At 43.1% G+C, this 13,821-nt stretch overlaps 1 protein-coding gene across 11 annotated transcripts in view; it reads right to left on the bottom strand.

Moving 5' to 3' along the window:
• Positions 1 to 13,821, bottom strand: part of Cpeb3 (cytoplasmic polyadenylation element binding protein 3) — a 191,832-nt gene that overhangs the window by 144,444 nt on the left and 33,567 nt on the right. For 8 of the 11 annotated variants that reach the window (XM_060388741.1, XM_060388720.1, XM_060388740.1 and 5 more), the window contains exon 2: positions 11,949 to 13,000. In XM_060388741.1, the coding sequence (XP_060244724.1) occupies positions 11,949 to 12,989 (1,041 nt within the window). In that variant the 5' untranslated portion in view covers positions 12,990 to 13,000. Of the gene's footprint in view, positions 1 to 11,948; positions 13,001 to 13,217; positions 13,345 to 13,542; positions 13,686 to 13,821 lie in introns of those variants that run through there. The other 3 variants (XM_060388711.1, XM_060388714.1, XM_021631285.2) reach the window with 3 other exon arrangements.

The raw sequence follows: 13,821 nt of genomic DNA on the forward strand, positions 1-13,821 counted from the left end.
ACGAACTGGAGAAAGTCTAGAGAAAGAGACATGGGACAAGACCAGGGGCAAACAGCTGAGGATGAACAACCAGCACCAGCACTACAACAACAAAAATAAGAGTAACAAGAACTGAGTCTCTGTTCCTACTGCTACCTTGCAAACTAAGTAACTTTCTCCGAGTCTTAGTGAGGATCATTATCAACAATTTGCAAGAATGTGTAAGGATTAAATAAGACAATGTATAGAGTGAGTCCAGTGCTTGGCCTTCTGGTCTACTGAGTCTGTGTTAGCTGTTTCTGTCTAGAGAAGAACACCAGAGTGATATAAGACCCAAAGACAGAATACATGGATGATAATTTTCAGCAAACATGCCAAAAAGAAGTCAATGTAAATTTTGCAGTTAACAAAAATGCCATGAAAGCTCTCTTTAACCATTTTATCTGACTCTACTAGGCAAACACAAAAACAGATTTATAATAAATGATAAAATTACCTCAGCTTTCCCTCACAACTTCACAAACCTTACCAGTCCTTTCTTTAGTCCTCTGTGTACCTAGGTTACAGCTCTCTGTTAAAGAAAGAAAAACATTTCCACCAGACTGTAAGAGAGAGGCACTTTGGGCACTACACATTTCATCTCTTAACTGATGATCTGAAACCTAAGATCTACGACTCCTGGAGTGCAAACAGGAGCTCAGACTGTCAGGGCACTAAGCTGTTTCTTCTAAAATACTCACTTCCTTCATCAGTCTTCAGGCCCTATTATACCTGTAAGATTTAAAGTCTCCCCTTCCTGCACTCCAGAACACAGAGTACACCCACCATCAAAGATGCAGAGAGAACCTACTGATGTCTTGATCAAACTTTCTATCCCAAGTACTATCAAAAATAGATATCTATTGTTTTTAAACTTGTTTTAAACATATTCTAAATCTTTTGCTCTTTATATCTTTGCTCCCCAGTCTCACATGCTGAAATGGCTGTCTAGTGGAAAGGCCTTATCACCTGCTTTTTGTTGAACAGAGTTTTCTCCTTAGGATTTTTTATCAATTCTATTAATTACTATTGTGTTGGTGTGCATGACGAGATCTGGGGGCCAGCACTTGCCATGGCCCACATGTGAAGTCAGAGAACAACTCTATGGAGCTGATTCTCCTTCCACCTTTATGTGGGTTCTGAGGATCGAACTCGGGTCATCAAGCTTTCATGGTGAGCTCCTTCACCCACTAAGTCATCTCACCAGCCCTCTAAGTATCTCTCAGTGTTATTATAAGGGTTATCTTGACACTAACTCAGTTCTATTATTAATAATGTGACTTGGGAAGTCAAGAATGAATCAGATCACTATGACAGAATAATTAACTCCAAAAGAATGAAGTCATTGGGCTGGACAAGGTATACACGTCTTTAATCCCAGCACTCAGAAGGCAGAAGCATGTAGCTATGAGTTCAAGGCTGGTCTATACTAAATAGTGAGATCCTATCTCAAAAAAAAAAAATCACCTGATTAACAATTAAGAAAAAAGGGAACATTTCAGCTAAGTGTAGTAGTGCCTGCCTGCAAATCACAGCAGGATCTAATGTAGGAGGAGCACCTTGTCCAACCTGAACTACACAGCAAGATCTTATTTCAAAGGAGCAACAAAAGAGCTGGACATGATGGCAATCTCAGGGCAAGGTAGAAAGAACACCATCTGAAAATCCTTTTTATGTCAAAGTAAAAATCCTGCTCACAAAACTTGGGGTATAGCTCAAGGAGAGTATGTATGCACCATGCACCAGGCCCTGGGTTTAACCCTGGAAGGGAAGAAAGTCCACAGCTTTCTTCTGAGCACATCAAATTTACAATTACACCCTCATCCCAGAAACCAAGTGTACATAGTCTAAAAACAATACCATTTTATATTTTTACAAATCTCAAGTATTCTTTGACTCTATACACATTTACCTGTGTTTTCATATTCTATGGGTGCCTTGCAGAGAAACACTAGAATAGAGAATGTCTATTCTGTTAGACGAGAATGTTGAATACATACATAAGAAAGACAAAACTGACCAACTTAGGTTTGCGTTTTCATCTGTTTGGTGAAGACAGACTGTTAGGCATCTCTAGGAACTGGCTAACCTTATAGCACTATCCATTTAGCAAACTACATATTGAGTACTAAAAAAATGGAGTTTACTTCTTTGCTCTGTACTTGTCCTTGCCCTTTAAATGAGTTTGAATGCTTGAAGAATAAAGCTACTTGGCTGTACAATAATAAATAGCCTTACACATATAGAACAACCATGTTTCCTCCCCTTTGTGTATATTCATTCTATGATCATTTCAAATAATATAAAAAGCTCATTTGTGGTTTTTTCTTCATTCTTCTTCTTTATCTACCCACAGAGAGATATGTCACAAGACATACTATTTCTGAGAATTATGTAATAGTGCTTCTGGGAAAGAAAAACAGGCTTTATTCCAAGGTGCTGAGTTCCTGTAGTATCTTAGTTCACTGGTACTTTCCTATTTCAACTATTAGAGTAATTTCACACGAGGAAGTTTATCCAGAACATATAAAGAGCACTAAAAAAGCTGAGTGTAGTAGTATATGCCTGCAATCTCAGTATTCAAGAAACTAGGGCAGAAGGAGAACAAAGCCAAACAAGTTCAAAGCCAATTTGTGCTACACAGTTTCAGTCAGCCAGGGCTATACATGAAACCATCTCAAACACATACACACACACACACACACACACACACACACACAGACAGAGACAGAGAAACAGAGAGAGGGAGAGAGAGAGAGTAACAGGTGAATAGGTCATTTGAACTCCCACTGAACAACCTAAAACTGTCAACACCACTTGTGGAAAATTTACAAGTCTCCCTACAACTACAAGCACAGTGCCTCCCCAAGTATACCCCCTTGATTTATGACTACAGTACCTAAATTCTCAGGTTGTCCACCTTGTCAAGAGTCAAACTACCGGCTCTATCCTGAATTATATCCCTGACAACCACACTGGGCCCTCCCCATCAGAAAGATTGACAAAGCCTCCTGGAAAGTGTTAATAAGAACTTCCAGTTGGAGCCTTGGTAGCTCCAAAAAATATGAAAGCCAACACTTGTAGCAGGCAGGAAACTGAGTATAAGTATTTCCCTCAGGACCAATAAAAATGTTCATAGCAAAGGAAAACTCTTACATGCCCATTGGTGAGTTAATGTTAAATAAAAGCAGTACTCACACATCTCACTCCTGTGGACTTGAGTCTACACTTCCCAGAGCCTTTAGAAGCATGACTAATTTCCAAAACACACATGCACTGGATTGGTTAAAATACAGTTAAAAAGTATTGGAAAGCTCCTATATACCTACACACTTGCACACACACAAGCAAGGTAGATCAAGCTGGGGGCTGAGAGACTGCAAGGTGCTAAGTTACACAATGAGCTCCAGGTCAGCCCAACCTCTGGCATGAGGTTTTTCTGTAAAACAAACAAACAGTGACCACAATACACAAAGAAGCTGCTGAAGCCATCTTTCTAGTTCCTCTCTAATTACAGATATCAGAGTATTGCTCTGGACTATGGACTAGCAACAACCTTTCCCCTATTAAGCTTGAGTTTTGACTACAATTTCAGAGGTCCAAGAGCTAAAACATTACTCCTACACTAGCTAATAGTATCTGATGTTAATAACACTGTCACACTCACATTCTCCCATAAAGCAAACCAGAAGGTGGTCTCTCTTCACTTTTACAGAGATAAAGGAAAGGAATCACTTGATGAGTGACTTGTCCCTCATCACCAATGACAATGTCAAGGTTCAATCAGTATCTTCCTCATTCCAAACTGCCAAAGGAAAAGACTACAAAGTATAAAACAACATCAGTGTCAAAGGCCACATAGTTTAAAATTTGTATTTAAGAGATATTAACATATTAACTCACTGTAAAATTGTAGAGTTTATACAAAGTTAACCACTTTTCAACATGCAATTTTGGAGTATACAATTTAAATTCTGAAAGTTTGAAAGTTTCAGTGGCATAGAAAATCTAGTATTTCCTAGCCTAACCCCTCCTTTTGGAAAATGATGAGGTGTTTTTTTTTTGTTTTTTTTTTTTTTTTTTTTTGGTGTGTGTGTGTGTGTGCAGCTGTGTAAGGATAAGCCTGCACAGATATGGCAGAATTTTTTAATCTGACTGTTTTTCTTTTCTTTTTAGTTTTTCCAGACGGGGTTTCTCTGTGTAGCCCCATCTGTCCTGGAACTCATTCTGTAGAGCAGGCTGGCCTTAAACTCAGAGATCTGCCTGCTACTGCCTCCCGAGTGCTAGGACTAAAACTTTTAGTCTTTTAAGTAAGGATATAAAATACACATGCACTGGACTAGGGATGGAAGCACAGTTGAAAAGTATTGAAAAGCTCATATACACTTACAAACTTACACACACACACAGAAGCATGGTAGATCAAGCCCCTGGCTTGATACACACATACATACAGTTTGAAGTCAGCCTGGGCTCAATGAGACTGTATCACTTGTCTCAACAACAAAGAAATCAACGAGAGGAGAACTTTACTTTTAAATATCATTCATTCTATCCATATTTTAAAGACTCATGTACTGTGTATGTATTTATTTTAGCTTTGACACTGAACTTGGGTACTCATGTCTGAGTAGCAAGCACTGTACCGACTAAGTCATCTTCTCCAAGCGCTATAAATAATAGACAATAGAATCTAGAATACAGATAATGAGCAATTGCTGTCGACTACGTAATGATGGGTTCTAAGACAGTCTAAAGTTGGTTAGATCTTCTGTAGTTTTGCTTTAAAGCAGTAGTTAAGAATAACAAGTAGAAAACCAGGCTCAAGCTGAGTGTGGTGGTGCAGGCCTTTAATCCCAGCACTCAGGGAGACAGAGGAAGGCAGACCTCTGTGAGTTTGAAGCCAGCCTGATCTACAATGGGAGTCCAGGACACCAAGGTTACAAAGAGAAACCCAGTCTCAAAAAAAACAAAAGAAAAAGAAAGAAGAAAACCAGGCTCAGTGGTGCACACTTAAAATCTTACCATTGGGGTGACAGAGGCAGGAGGATCAGAAATTCTAGGTCATCCTCAGCTACATACAGTTTGAAGTCAGCCTGGGCTCAGTGAGACTGTATCACTTGTCTCAACAAGAAATCAACAAGAGAACTTCACTTTTAAATACCATTCAATCTACCCTTATTTCAAGACAAATATAAATTAGACAATCATACTGCTTCCTGAAAAGCAATTTTAGTTAATTTGGGGGATAGTGGAAGCTTTTTGTTTTGCTTTAGTTTTTGAGTCTTTTTAATTCTGTATATATTTGGGTCTGTGTGTGGGTTTGTGTAGGTAAGTGCTAGTGTCAGCAGGGGGAAAGGTGTCTGATCCCCTGGAGCTGGAGCAGGAGGAAGTGAGGCGCCATTTGACGTGGGTGCTGGGAACCTAACTCTGGTCCCCAGCAAGAGCCAGCTCTCAACCCCATTTGTTTTGTTGTTAAGAGAGAATTAAAAAAACAAACAAAATAAAAAAACAGATGTTCACTATATAAAAATCTGAGTTAGCATATTTATTCTTAAACTTTTTTGAGGGGAAGAATACTGGTAAAACATACATACAGGCATGCACATTTCTATAAAGATACAGCCCCTATCCTTTCAAAATCATTTTTATTCCCCCAACTCATGTAAGGAATTTCTTCCTGTTAACACTGACTAGACACAAACCAGAAAAGCTACAACTTTCTATAATTACATCTAAGTTGGAATGAGGTAAGAAAGAAATTAAGGTGTAAGATGGGAGATAATTTAAAATTTTTCCAAAAATATATAATTAATAGGGAAAGCACTGGTGACCCCTACTTAAGTGGTCACATGTGCATCGCCACTGCAGTTTTCTTCTAAGGAGTCTGCAGCTGAGGGAGGTACTGTAGTTGCTGTCCCCCACCGTCCTCTGACAGTGTACTAATAAACTATTCTCTTTTTTTAGACAGTGTCTCTTTACATAGGCCCGGCCGAGCTCACAGAGGCTCTACCTTCCTGGGGAAGGTATGTGTCACCATGCTCTCAATAAAGTATTCTTTTAAAAAATTGTATGTGCCTTTAATCCCAGTACTCTGGAGACAGAAGCAGGCAAATCTCTGAGTTCAAAGCCAGCATGATCTACATAGAGTCAAGACTCTGTCTCAGAAAAAAATAAATGAATTTATACTATATAATACAACTATAATTATACTTTTTCAAAAATGTCAAATATTTGATTTCTGATGCAACTTCGACTAAACCATTTACCTTAAAAATAAAAATATATATTTTATTATTATATAAAGTGATCACAAAATTAATTTTTTTTCAATCTCCAGGGATCCTCATGAGATAAAGTTTGAATTCAGTCTAGGCATCTAGGCACCCTCATTGCACTTGACTGATGTGGAGAGGCACTATAAAGAGTAAGAGCAACCTTAACTGAAGGCAGAGTGACTGGATTTTCTATTGCTTTGTTTTGAGATAACATAATGTACTGGAATCCTGGACCTCACTGTGGAGACCAGGCTGGCCTCAAACTCACAGACTCAACCTATCTACCTGCCTCTGTGAGTGCTGGGATTAAAGGTGCGTACCCTACTGGGCAGCATGGCTGCTTTCAAATCCCAAGTTAGCAAATTACTAACTATAAGATCTTGAGCAAACAATGCAAATGTACTGGCCCTGAATTTTCCAGTCAGCAAAAGGAGAACAATAGTTTTCCACCTCAAGGGAGTTTCAGTGAGAAGCTACAGGTGAAATGATTAACACAGAACCTGGCCCAGAGCAGAGGTAAATACTGTTATCAATTGTACTACCAAGACCAGAGGTTTTTCTATCACATAGAAAAAAGAACGCATGGTATCATATGTCAGGTTGGGATATTCAGATTGTATAGTGTGCACTCATCCTAGTATGACAACACAATCCTAAGCAAACAGAAGCAAAAAGAATAACTAATGCCACAGGCAAGTTTGGAGCTATTTAACAGATGGCACTAAATGAACACACTGGCCATACATATTGTGATATGTTCACTCAGAGACTCTGGTCATCATTACAATAACAATTACTGTAACCCAACTCAAAGTAAATTATTATCATTTCCATTTTATAGATGAAGAAATGTTCACATACTTTACTCCAGACTGTGAAGCAGAGTTGAATCCAAACCCTACTTTTGATATAAACTACCCACCTAAACTTGGGCAAGTCACATAGGAATCTGATTTCCTACTCTGTAAAGTGAACAGTGTGATCAGAGATTAAGTGACTTCCAAGTCTCTTCTAAGCTTTCTTGAACAACAATATTGCTTGACTCTAAATTACCACGCAGACAGAATACCTCTGTTCTGTCCCTGTCATGGGCACAGGCTCTCCTGTCTCATAACACGGAGCGGCACATGTGCGTAGTTCACTCACTGGAAGGTCCCACTGTTCTTGAGCTCTGCTGACAAGACACATCATCAAGACGCACCAACCTTTACTGCGAATCTCAGTAAAGACAGGACTGGTTGTACTTGCCCATAACCCCAGGCAGAAGTAGGACAACCTTAAACCTCAGCACTGTTTAGATGCACACACATGAAAGTCTGCCCATAAAGAGCTAAGAAATAAAATAAGTTTTTTAAACATATTTGGCAGGTGGCTAGGAAAGTAGCTCACTGGTTAAGAGTACTAGCTGCTCTTCCAAAGAACTTGAGTTCAATTCCCAGCATCCACATGATGGTTCACAACCATCTGTTACTCCTACTCCAGTTCTGCAGGATCCAATGTCCTCTTCTAGCTTCTAAGGGCATGGAGGTGGTGCACAGACACACAAGCTAAACATATACACATAAAATGAGAATTAACAAACAAAACAAAAAGCATACTTGGCATAGTTGTTGAAACATACCAAGTCTGGCAAACTTATAAGCCAAAGCACAACCAAGTTACTTTTCTGGTTCTAGTTTATCTCTGTTTCAGACAAGATCATTCTCTATAGCCCAGGATGGCCTCAAACTCATGTTAAGCCTCCTGCCTCAGTCTCCTGGGTCCTAAAATCACAGGAATGAGCTATGACTCATGAATCTAATTTTTTTTTTAAACAGGGTTTTGCCAGGCTATGTTGGGGACTTTAATCCCAGTACTTGGGAGGCAGAGGCAGGTGCACCTCTCAGTTAGAGGTCGGCCTGGTCTACAAAGCTAGTTCCAGGACAGCCACAGCTACACAGAGAAACCCTGTCTTGAAAAAATAAAGGAAAAAAAGAAAACTTTTGTCAGGCATAGTGGCACATGCCCTTAATCCCAGCACTTGGAAGACAAGAGACAGAGGCAGGTACATCTCTGTGATTTCAAAGCCAGCCTAGTCTATGCAGTGAGTTCAATGACAGCCAGGAATATCTATGTATAGAGACCATGTCTCAAAACAAAGCAAACAACAATTAAAAAACCAAATAAACAGATTTTTACAATATTTTCCTGCCTCAACCTCTATTGACTGAATATAGATGTGTACCACTCAGTCCAACTACTCTCAATACAATGTTACTTCAAAACGGAAGGTCCAGCTGGAGAGGTGGGGCAGGTAAGAATACTTAACTACTCTTCTAGAACCCAGGTTCAATTCCCAGCACCCATATCTGAAGGTTACTGAACATAATTCTAGCTTTAAGGAATCAGATGCCCTCTTCTGGTCTAGGTGAGTGTATGTGGCATACACTCACACAGACACACACATATAAAAAATTTAAAAATCTTTTTAAAAAGACCCTAAAGGACCATTTTAAATAAGAAGTAGAAACGAAACACAAAGTATATATAGCTTTTCTTGAGGGCAAAAAAGTGTTTAATTTTAACCAAATGACTTGAGATTTTTGCTCACTTAATAGTACTACCATCTATCTATTAAAAAAAAAGTGCAAAGCTCACTTGTGTTCTGCTCTTAGTAGCATCACTGGAAAATGGTCTGTTGAGAAACACTGGCAATCTTCACACTACTACCACTCAATATCAGGGGTGGGGGGGTTAGTTTACAAACATATGCAGAGGCCAGGGGTCAATGTCTGATGTCTTCCTCCATGGATCTCCCTCTGACTGAGCCTGTAGTCCCCTGGCCAGTAAGCCTTCATGTACCAAGTACTAGGATTGTAAGCATGGGCCACAACATACGTTTTTCATGCAGATGCTTCAGACCAAAATTCAAGTTCACACGCTTTCATGGCAAGCCCTTTACCACTGGAGCCAGGTCTCAGGCACTTCCATGAAAATTTTGGATGATATTTCTTTCTATCCCTCCCCCACCCTGCCCTGGTCTTTTCTTTCTTTATTTTTTTCTTTTGTTTTTTGTTTTTTCAGACAGGGTTTCTCTGTGTAGCTCTGGCTGTCCTGGACTCACCCTATTGATGATACTAGCCTCAAACTCAGTGGTCCACCTGCCTCTGCCTTCCAAGTGCTGGGATTAAAGATGTGCAACAGATAAGCCCAGTGCCCTATTAAAGATCTAATAGATAAAAATTGATCATATTCAATAGCCAGATGTGACATCCCATAACTGTAATCCCATGTGCTTGGGAAGCAGAGGTGAGGACTATTTGAGCCAGGAGTTCAACAATTGCCTGAGCAATGAAGAAAGACCTCTTATCTCAAACAAAAAAGAAAAAATATATATATATATATACAGTTAAATAAATTCTTGAGAATTCAATACAAGAATTTAGATAGAAGGCAAGATGGTTCTGGGGGTAAAAGCTCGTGCCTTCAAAACCTGTCAGAGTCTCAGGACCCACACAAAGGTAAAGGAGAGGATGGACTCCACAATGTTTTCCTCTGACCTCCAAACATACACAAGGCATGCAAGCTTGCCTGCCCATGCAAACACACATACCAATTCTTTTAAACATTAAAAAGAAATTTGGATTCTCTTCTCTGAGCAGGTCTGGATAGAAAGCCTCAGAATTAAAAGAGAGACTCAAGGAGAGATGGCCCCTCCTTCCAAGTACCAACTGCAGCAGTACCTGTCCTGCTCACTGCTCTCCACCTATAGAAATAACCCATTTATGAAAATAAACTTCAAAATGGAAAGAAACAAGACATGAGAGTGGTAGCAGGAGCCTGTAACCCTAGCACCTGGGAGGCAGAGGCAAAAGGATCATGAGTTCAAGGTCATCTTCAGCAAACAGCATATTCGGTGGCAAGATAAGCTACAAGAGACCCTGTCTCAAAAACTAAAATTGTGCCTTAAGATTAAAATAGTCCAGTCCTGGAGGGCCCTTTCGAAAGCATGTGAGAGCCTTGCTCACTGAAGCCTTTCCTTAGGACTAAGAGTGTGCTCAGCATGAGCAGGAACTGGGCACCAGCCTGAGCACCACCCAGAAAAAGCCCCAAAACCAAAACAACAAAAACTCTCCTAAACACAATTTACAGGTTTCATGAACCTCCTGGAACTGTCAAGAACAAAATCTTGCTATAGCCTTAAGACATGCTTTCAATAATCCCATTTCCTTCGACATGATAGGACCCACCCCCCAAACATCTGAAAGGTAAAGGCCAGCAAATTAAAGGCTCCACCTGTACCAGATTCTACCTCTGTCAAGCTGCCAATCTATCATCTATCAGAAGGGGTCAAAGGATGCCTTTTCTTTCCTTTTTGATACAAGGTCCTGTAAGTAACCTGGGCTGAGCTGGAACTCACAATACTAAAGGCCAGCCTTGGTGCTCAACTACAAGCTTTCACCACCACGCCCAGCTTTTCTCTCATAAGGGAGCCGAGAAGCATATGGACAAATCAGTTCACAGGTGCAGGGTAAGTGCCTGTCAGAAAGCAAAGGCTCCCAATGAACGCATACTCAGCACCCCTTTCTGATCCCAGATGCCCAGGACTCTACCCCACTGCTGTGGCTACAGACTATTGAGAAAGCAGCTGAAACACGGGCACTTTCTCCATTCAGTCTCTCGTCGGGGGCACTTCCTGGATTTTTCATTGGCATTTAATACCAAGACACAAGACTCATTTTTCATTAAAGTTGCAAGACTTTCACTTTGCCCAGTTTCATATGGTGTAATTGATCCGCATTGTCTTCGTAAATAACCCAACTGGTGAAGGACACTGCAGCTTTAAATATTTCAGTGCTAGCTAGCAAATAGACTCCATTGCAATATGGCTCTGAAGGTCGTGTCCTATTGTCTCTCTCCTCTAGGAAAAATCTAAATCCTTCTTTTAAGTAACATGGCAATAGTTCCCCCTAGAATTTCCACCCGTTCCACTTTAGCCCCTTATAGTCCAGAGTGTTTATTGGAATCTCACACTCATAATTTTACTGGCAGGGGCGATATGCTGATGATTAGTGATCGAAGGACCTTAGTGAGACATAAACACATGCGCTCACATTAGTTTGGTTGGGCATATGCAACTATTTGAAATAGCAGCACTCAAAGGCTGTTAACAGCTTTGAGAGTAAAGCCAGGGTGGTTTGGGCGTGGACGGCTTTCGGGCGGCACCTTGAGCCTAGGATTGCGTAACCTGAAAGCGTGTAGCTACTTAAAAAGATAGGAATCTCAGCCTTCTCCTCCAGGGACTACTGCCGCACCTGGCTATACACTTGCGGCTTCATTTGTCAAAGGCCAAAATAAAAAGTGCAAGCACAGTGAGGGAGGAAATGTACAGGAAGAAAGAAAGGCCCATTTCTCCCTGAAAGCAGTCACAACGTTCCCCCAACTTCACCCCCATCCCCACCCATACTGAGTGGAATAGTCCCAGTGAACCAGAGGATTTGAGGGGTGCTGTAATTTGTTGCCCCTTCTAAATAACAGTGGGTGGACCGATTAAAAACAACAACAACAACAAAAAACAAACAAACAAAAAAAAAAACACAGAAACAAAACAAAACCGGGAAGAGGGGAGAAAGAGGCAGGAGGAAGGAGTGTGCAAGAACACAGAGACATTACCTGAAAGGGCAACAGATTGTTACCATTATCGGTCCGGAAGGCGTTATCCTCCATCCAGGACTTGGAGGTGAGCGGGGCCGCACGAGGGAACTTGGGTGGCGCGATCACATTGCTGGAGAAGGGCTTTTTGAGCGGCGAGATGGGGTTAAGCGGGGAGGGTACCCCCACACCCACTCCCACGCCCACGCCGACAGCACGGCGAGGGTCCCGGCCCGCCTGCAGGCCACCCCATGGGTTGGACGGGGCACTCCAGGCGGCGTTCACGCTTTGGTGCGTGTTCCAACTGGACGAGGCGGAGGAGGCGGCAGCCGCGGCAGCCGCGGCCGCAGCGGCCGAGGACGAGGACGGCTTGCTGGTCATGATGGGCTGGTGGCCGTAGGCGGCGGCGCTCCTCTGCGCGTAGGGCGCCTGGCTGGGGCTGGCGGGCGAACGGCGCTGCTGCGAGGGCTGCGCCTGCGGGGGCTGCGCGGGCTGCGGCGGCTGCGGCGCGGGCGGCGGCGGCTGCTGGTGGTGCTGGGTCTGCGCCAGGCCGATCTGCGGCGAGAAGGTGCCTCCGAAGACCGGGTTGACGTGGTGCGGGAAGTTTTGGAAGAGCATGGTCCCGTTGACTGGGGTGATCCCCTGGAAGAAGCTGTCCTCCACCGCGTTCGTCGTGCCCGTGGACCAGGTGCTGCCGAAGGACGGCGACAGCGACGCTCCGGGCGCCGCGGGCTCCTGCGGCGGCGGCGGCTGCTGAGGGGGCTGATGGAAACTCAAGCCCGGCAGGAGCGGTGACTCCATCTGCATCTTGTCGGGACCGTTGGGGGCTGGCGGGGCCGAGGCGGGGCTGAGGGCCGGCACTGCGCTACTGTCTTCGGGCTTGGGGGTCTCTGAGGAGAGGGGCGTGGACGGGGCTTCGGCTGCGCCGGGCTCGGGCTGGAGCTGTTGCTGCTGCTGCTGCTGCTGCTGCTGCTGCTGCTGCTGCTGCTGCTGCCGCTGCTGCTGCTGCTGCTGAGACTGGGGCTGGGTTTTGCTTTTGTCCATCAGTAAATCATCCTGCATGGTTTGCGCAGCTGAAACGGGAAGAAAGAGAGATGCGTTATTGTCAGTGTGATCATGAATGCCCCTCACTGAAGCGGGCGGGTGTTTTACTTGTGAAAATCCAGTGCCACCGCCACTAGCCAATTGCAATGCAAATCCATAATCTCGCCTTTAGAAGAGCAGGTCGGGCTGGGGGGTGGGGAGGAGGCTCGAGCGAGATCTCTAAAAATACTGTGAGAGCGTCTTCACCCTTTCTGACGTCTCGGTCCCTCTTCTGTGTTAGTGAGAGATGTGCTTATAAGACAGAAAGACAGCAATTTCGCCACGTCTCTTTCCCCTTCACCGGAACTCAGAGCGCTCACCCTGCAATGAGAAACTGATTCTGGTTCCTGTTTTTTCCCAAGCACCACCCTCCCCCAGTTATTTGCATACGTCAATAAATAGTGCTGCGTCCTTCAGCAAGGTTAAAGACTCTGTACACGACCCTCTCCGTCCCCTTCCCCAGCTGGAGCACTTAAAAAAAATTTTTTTTTAAGCCGACTTAGCCCTCTTGATTAGCAAGCTGCCCTCTTGCCTCGGATGGCCGTTTCATTTGGCTGCAGCGATCCACGAGAGAGAAAATCTTTGGCATTTGTTGGAAGAACTCGGCTGCACAATCATTCCCTGGCCTCTCGGTAGCGGCAGCTACTCCATTTTGTTAGGAGACGTTTTAATAGAAAAGAAAACCCAGTTTTTAAAAAGATGAAAATCGCCAGGCGTGGTGGCGCATGCTTAAAATCCTAGTACTCTGGAGGTACAGGCAGGAGGATCAAAAATTCAAGGTCAGCCTTGACTACTTAACCAGTTCGAGTCC

The sequence above is a fragment of the Meriones unguiculatus genome, chromosome 1 (genome assembly GCF_030254825.1).
Source record: "Meriones unguiculatus strain TT.TT164.6M chromosome 1, Bangor_MerUng_6.1, whole genome shotgun sequence".
In the NCBI taxonomy this organism is placed as follows: Eukaryota; Metazoa; Chordata; class Mammalia; order Rodentia; family Muridae; genus Meriones; species Meriones unguiculatus.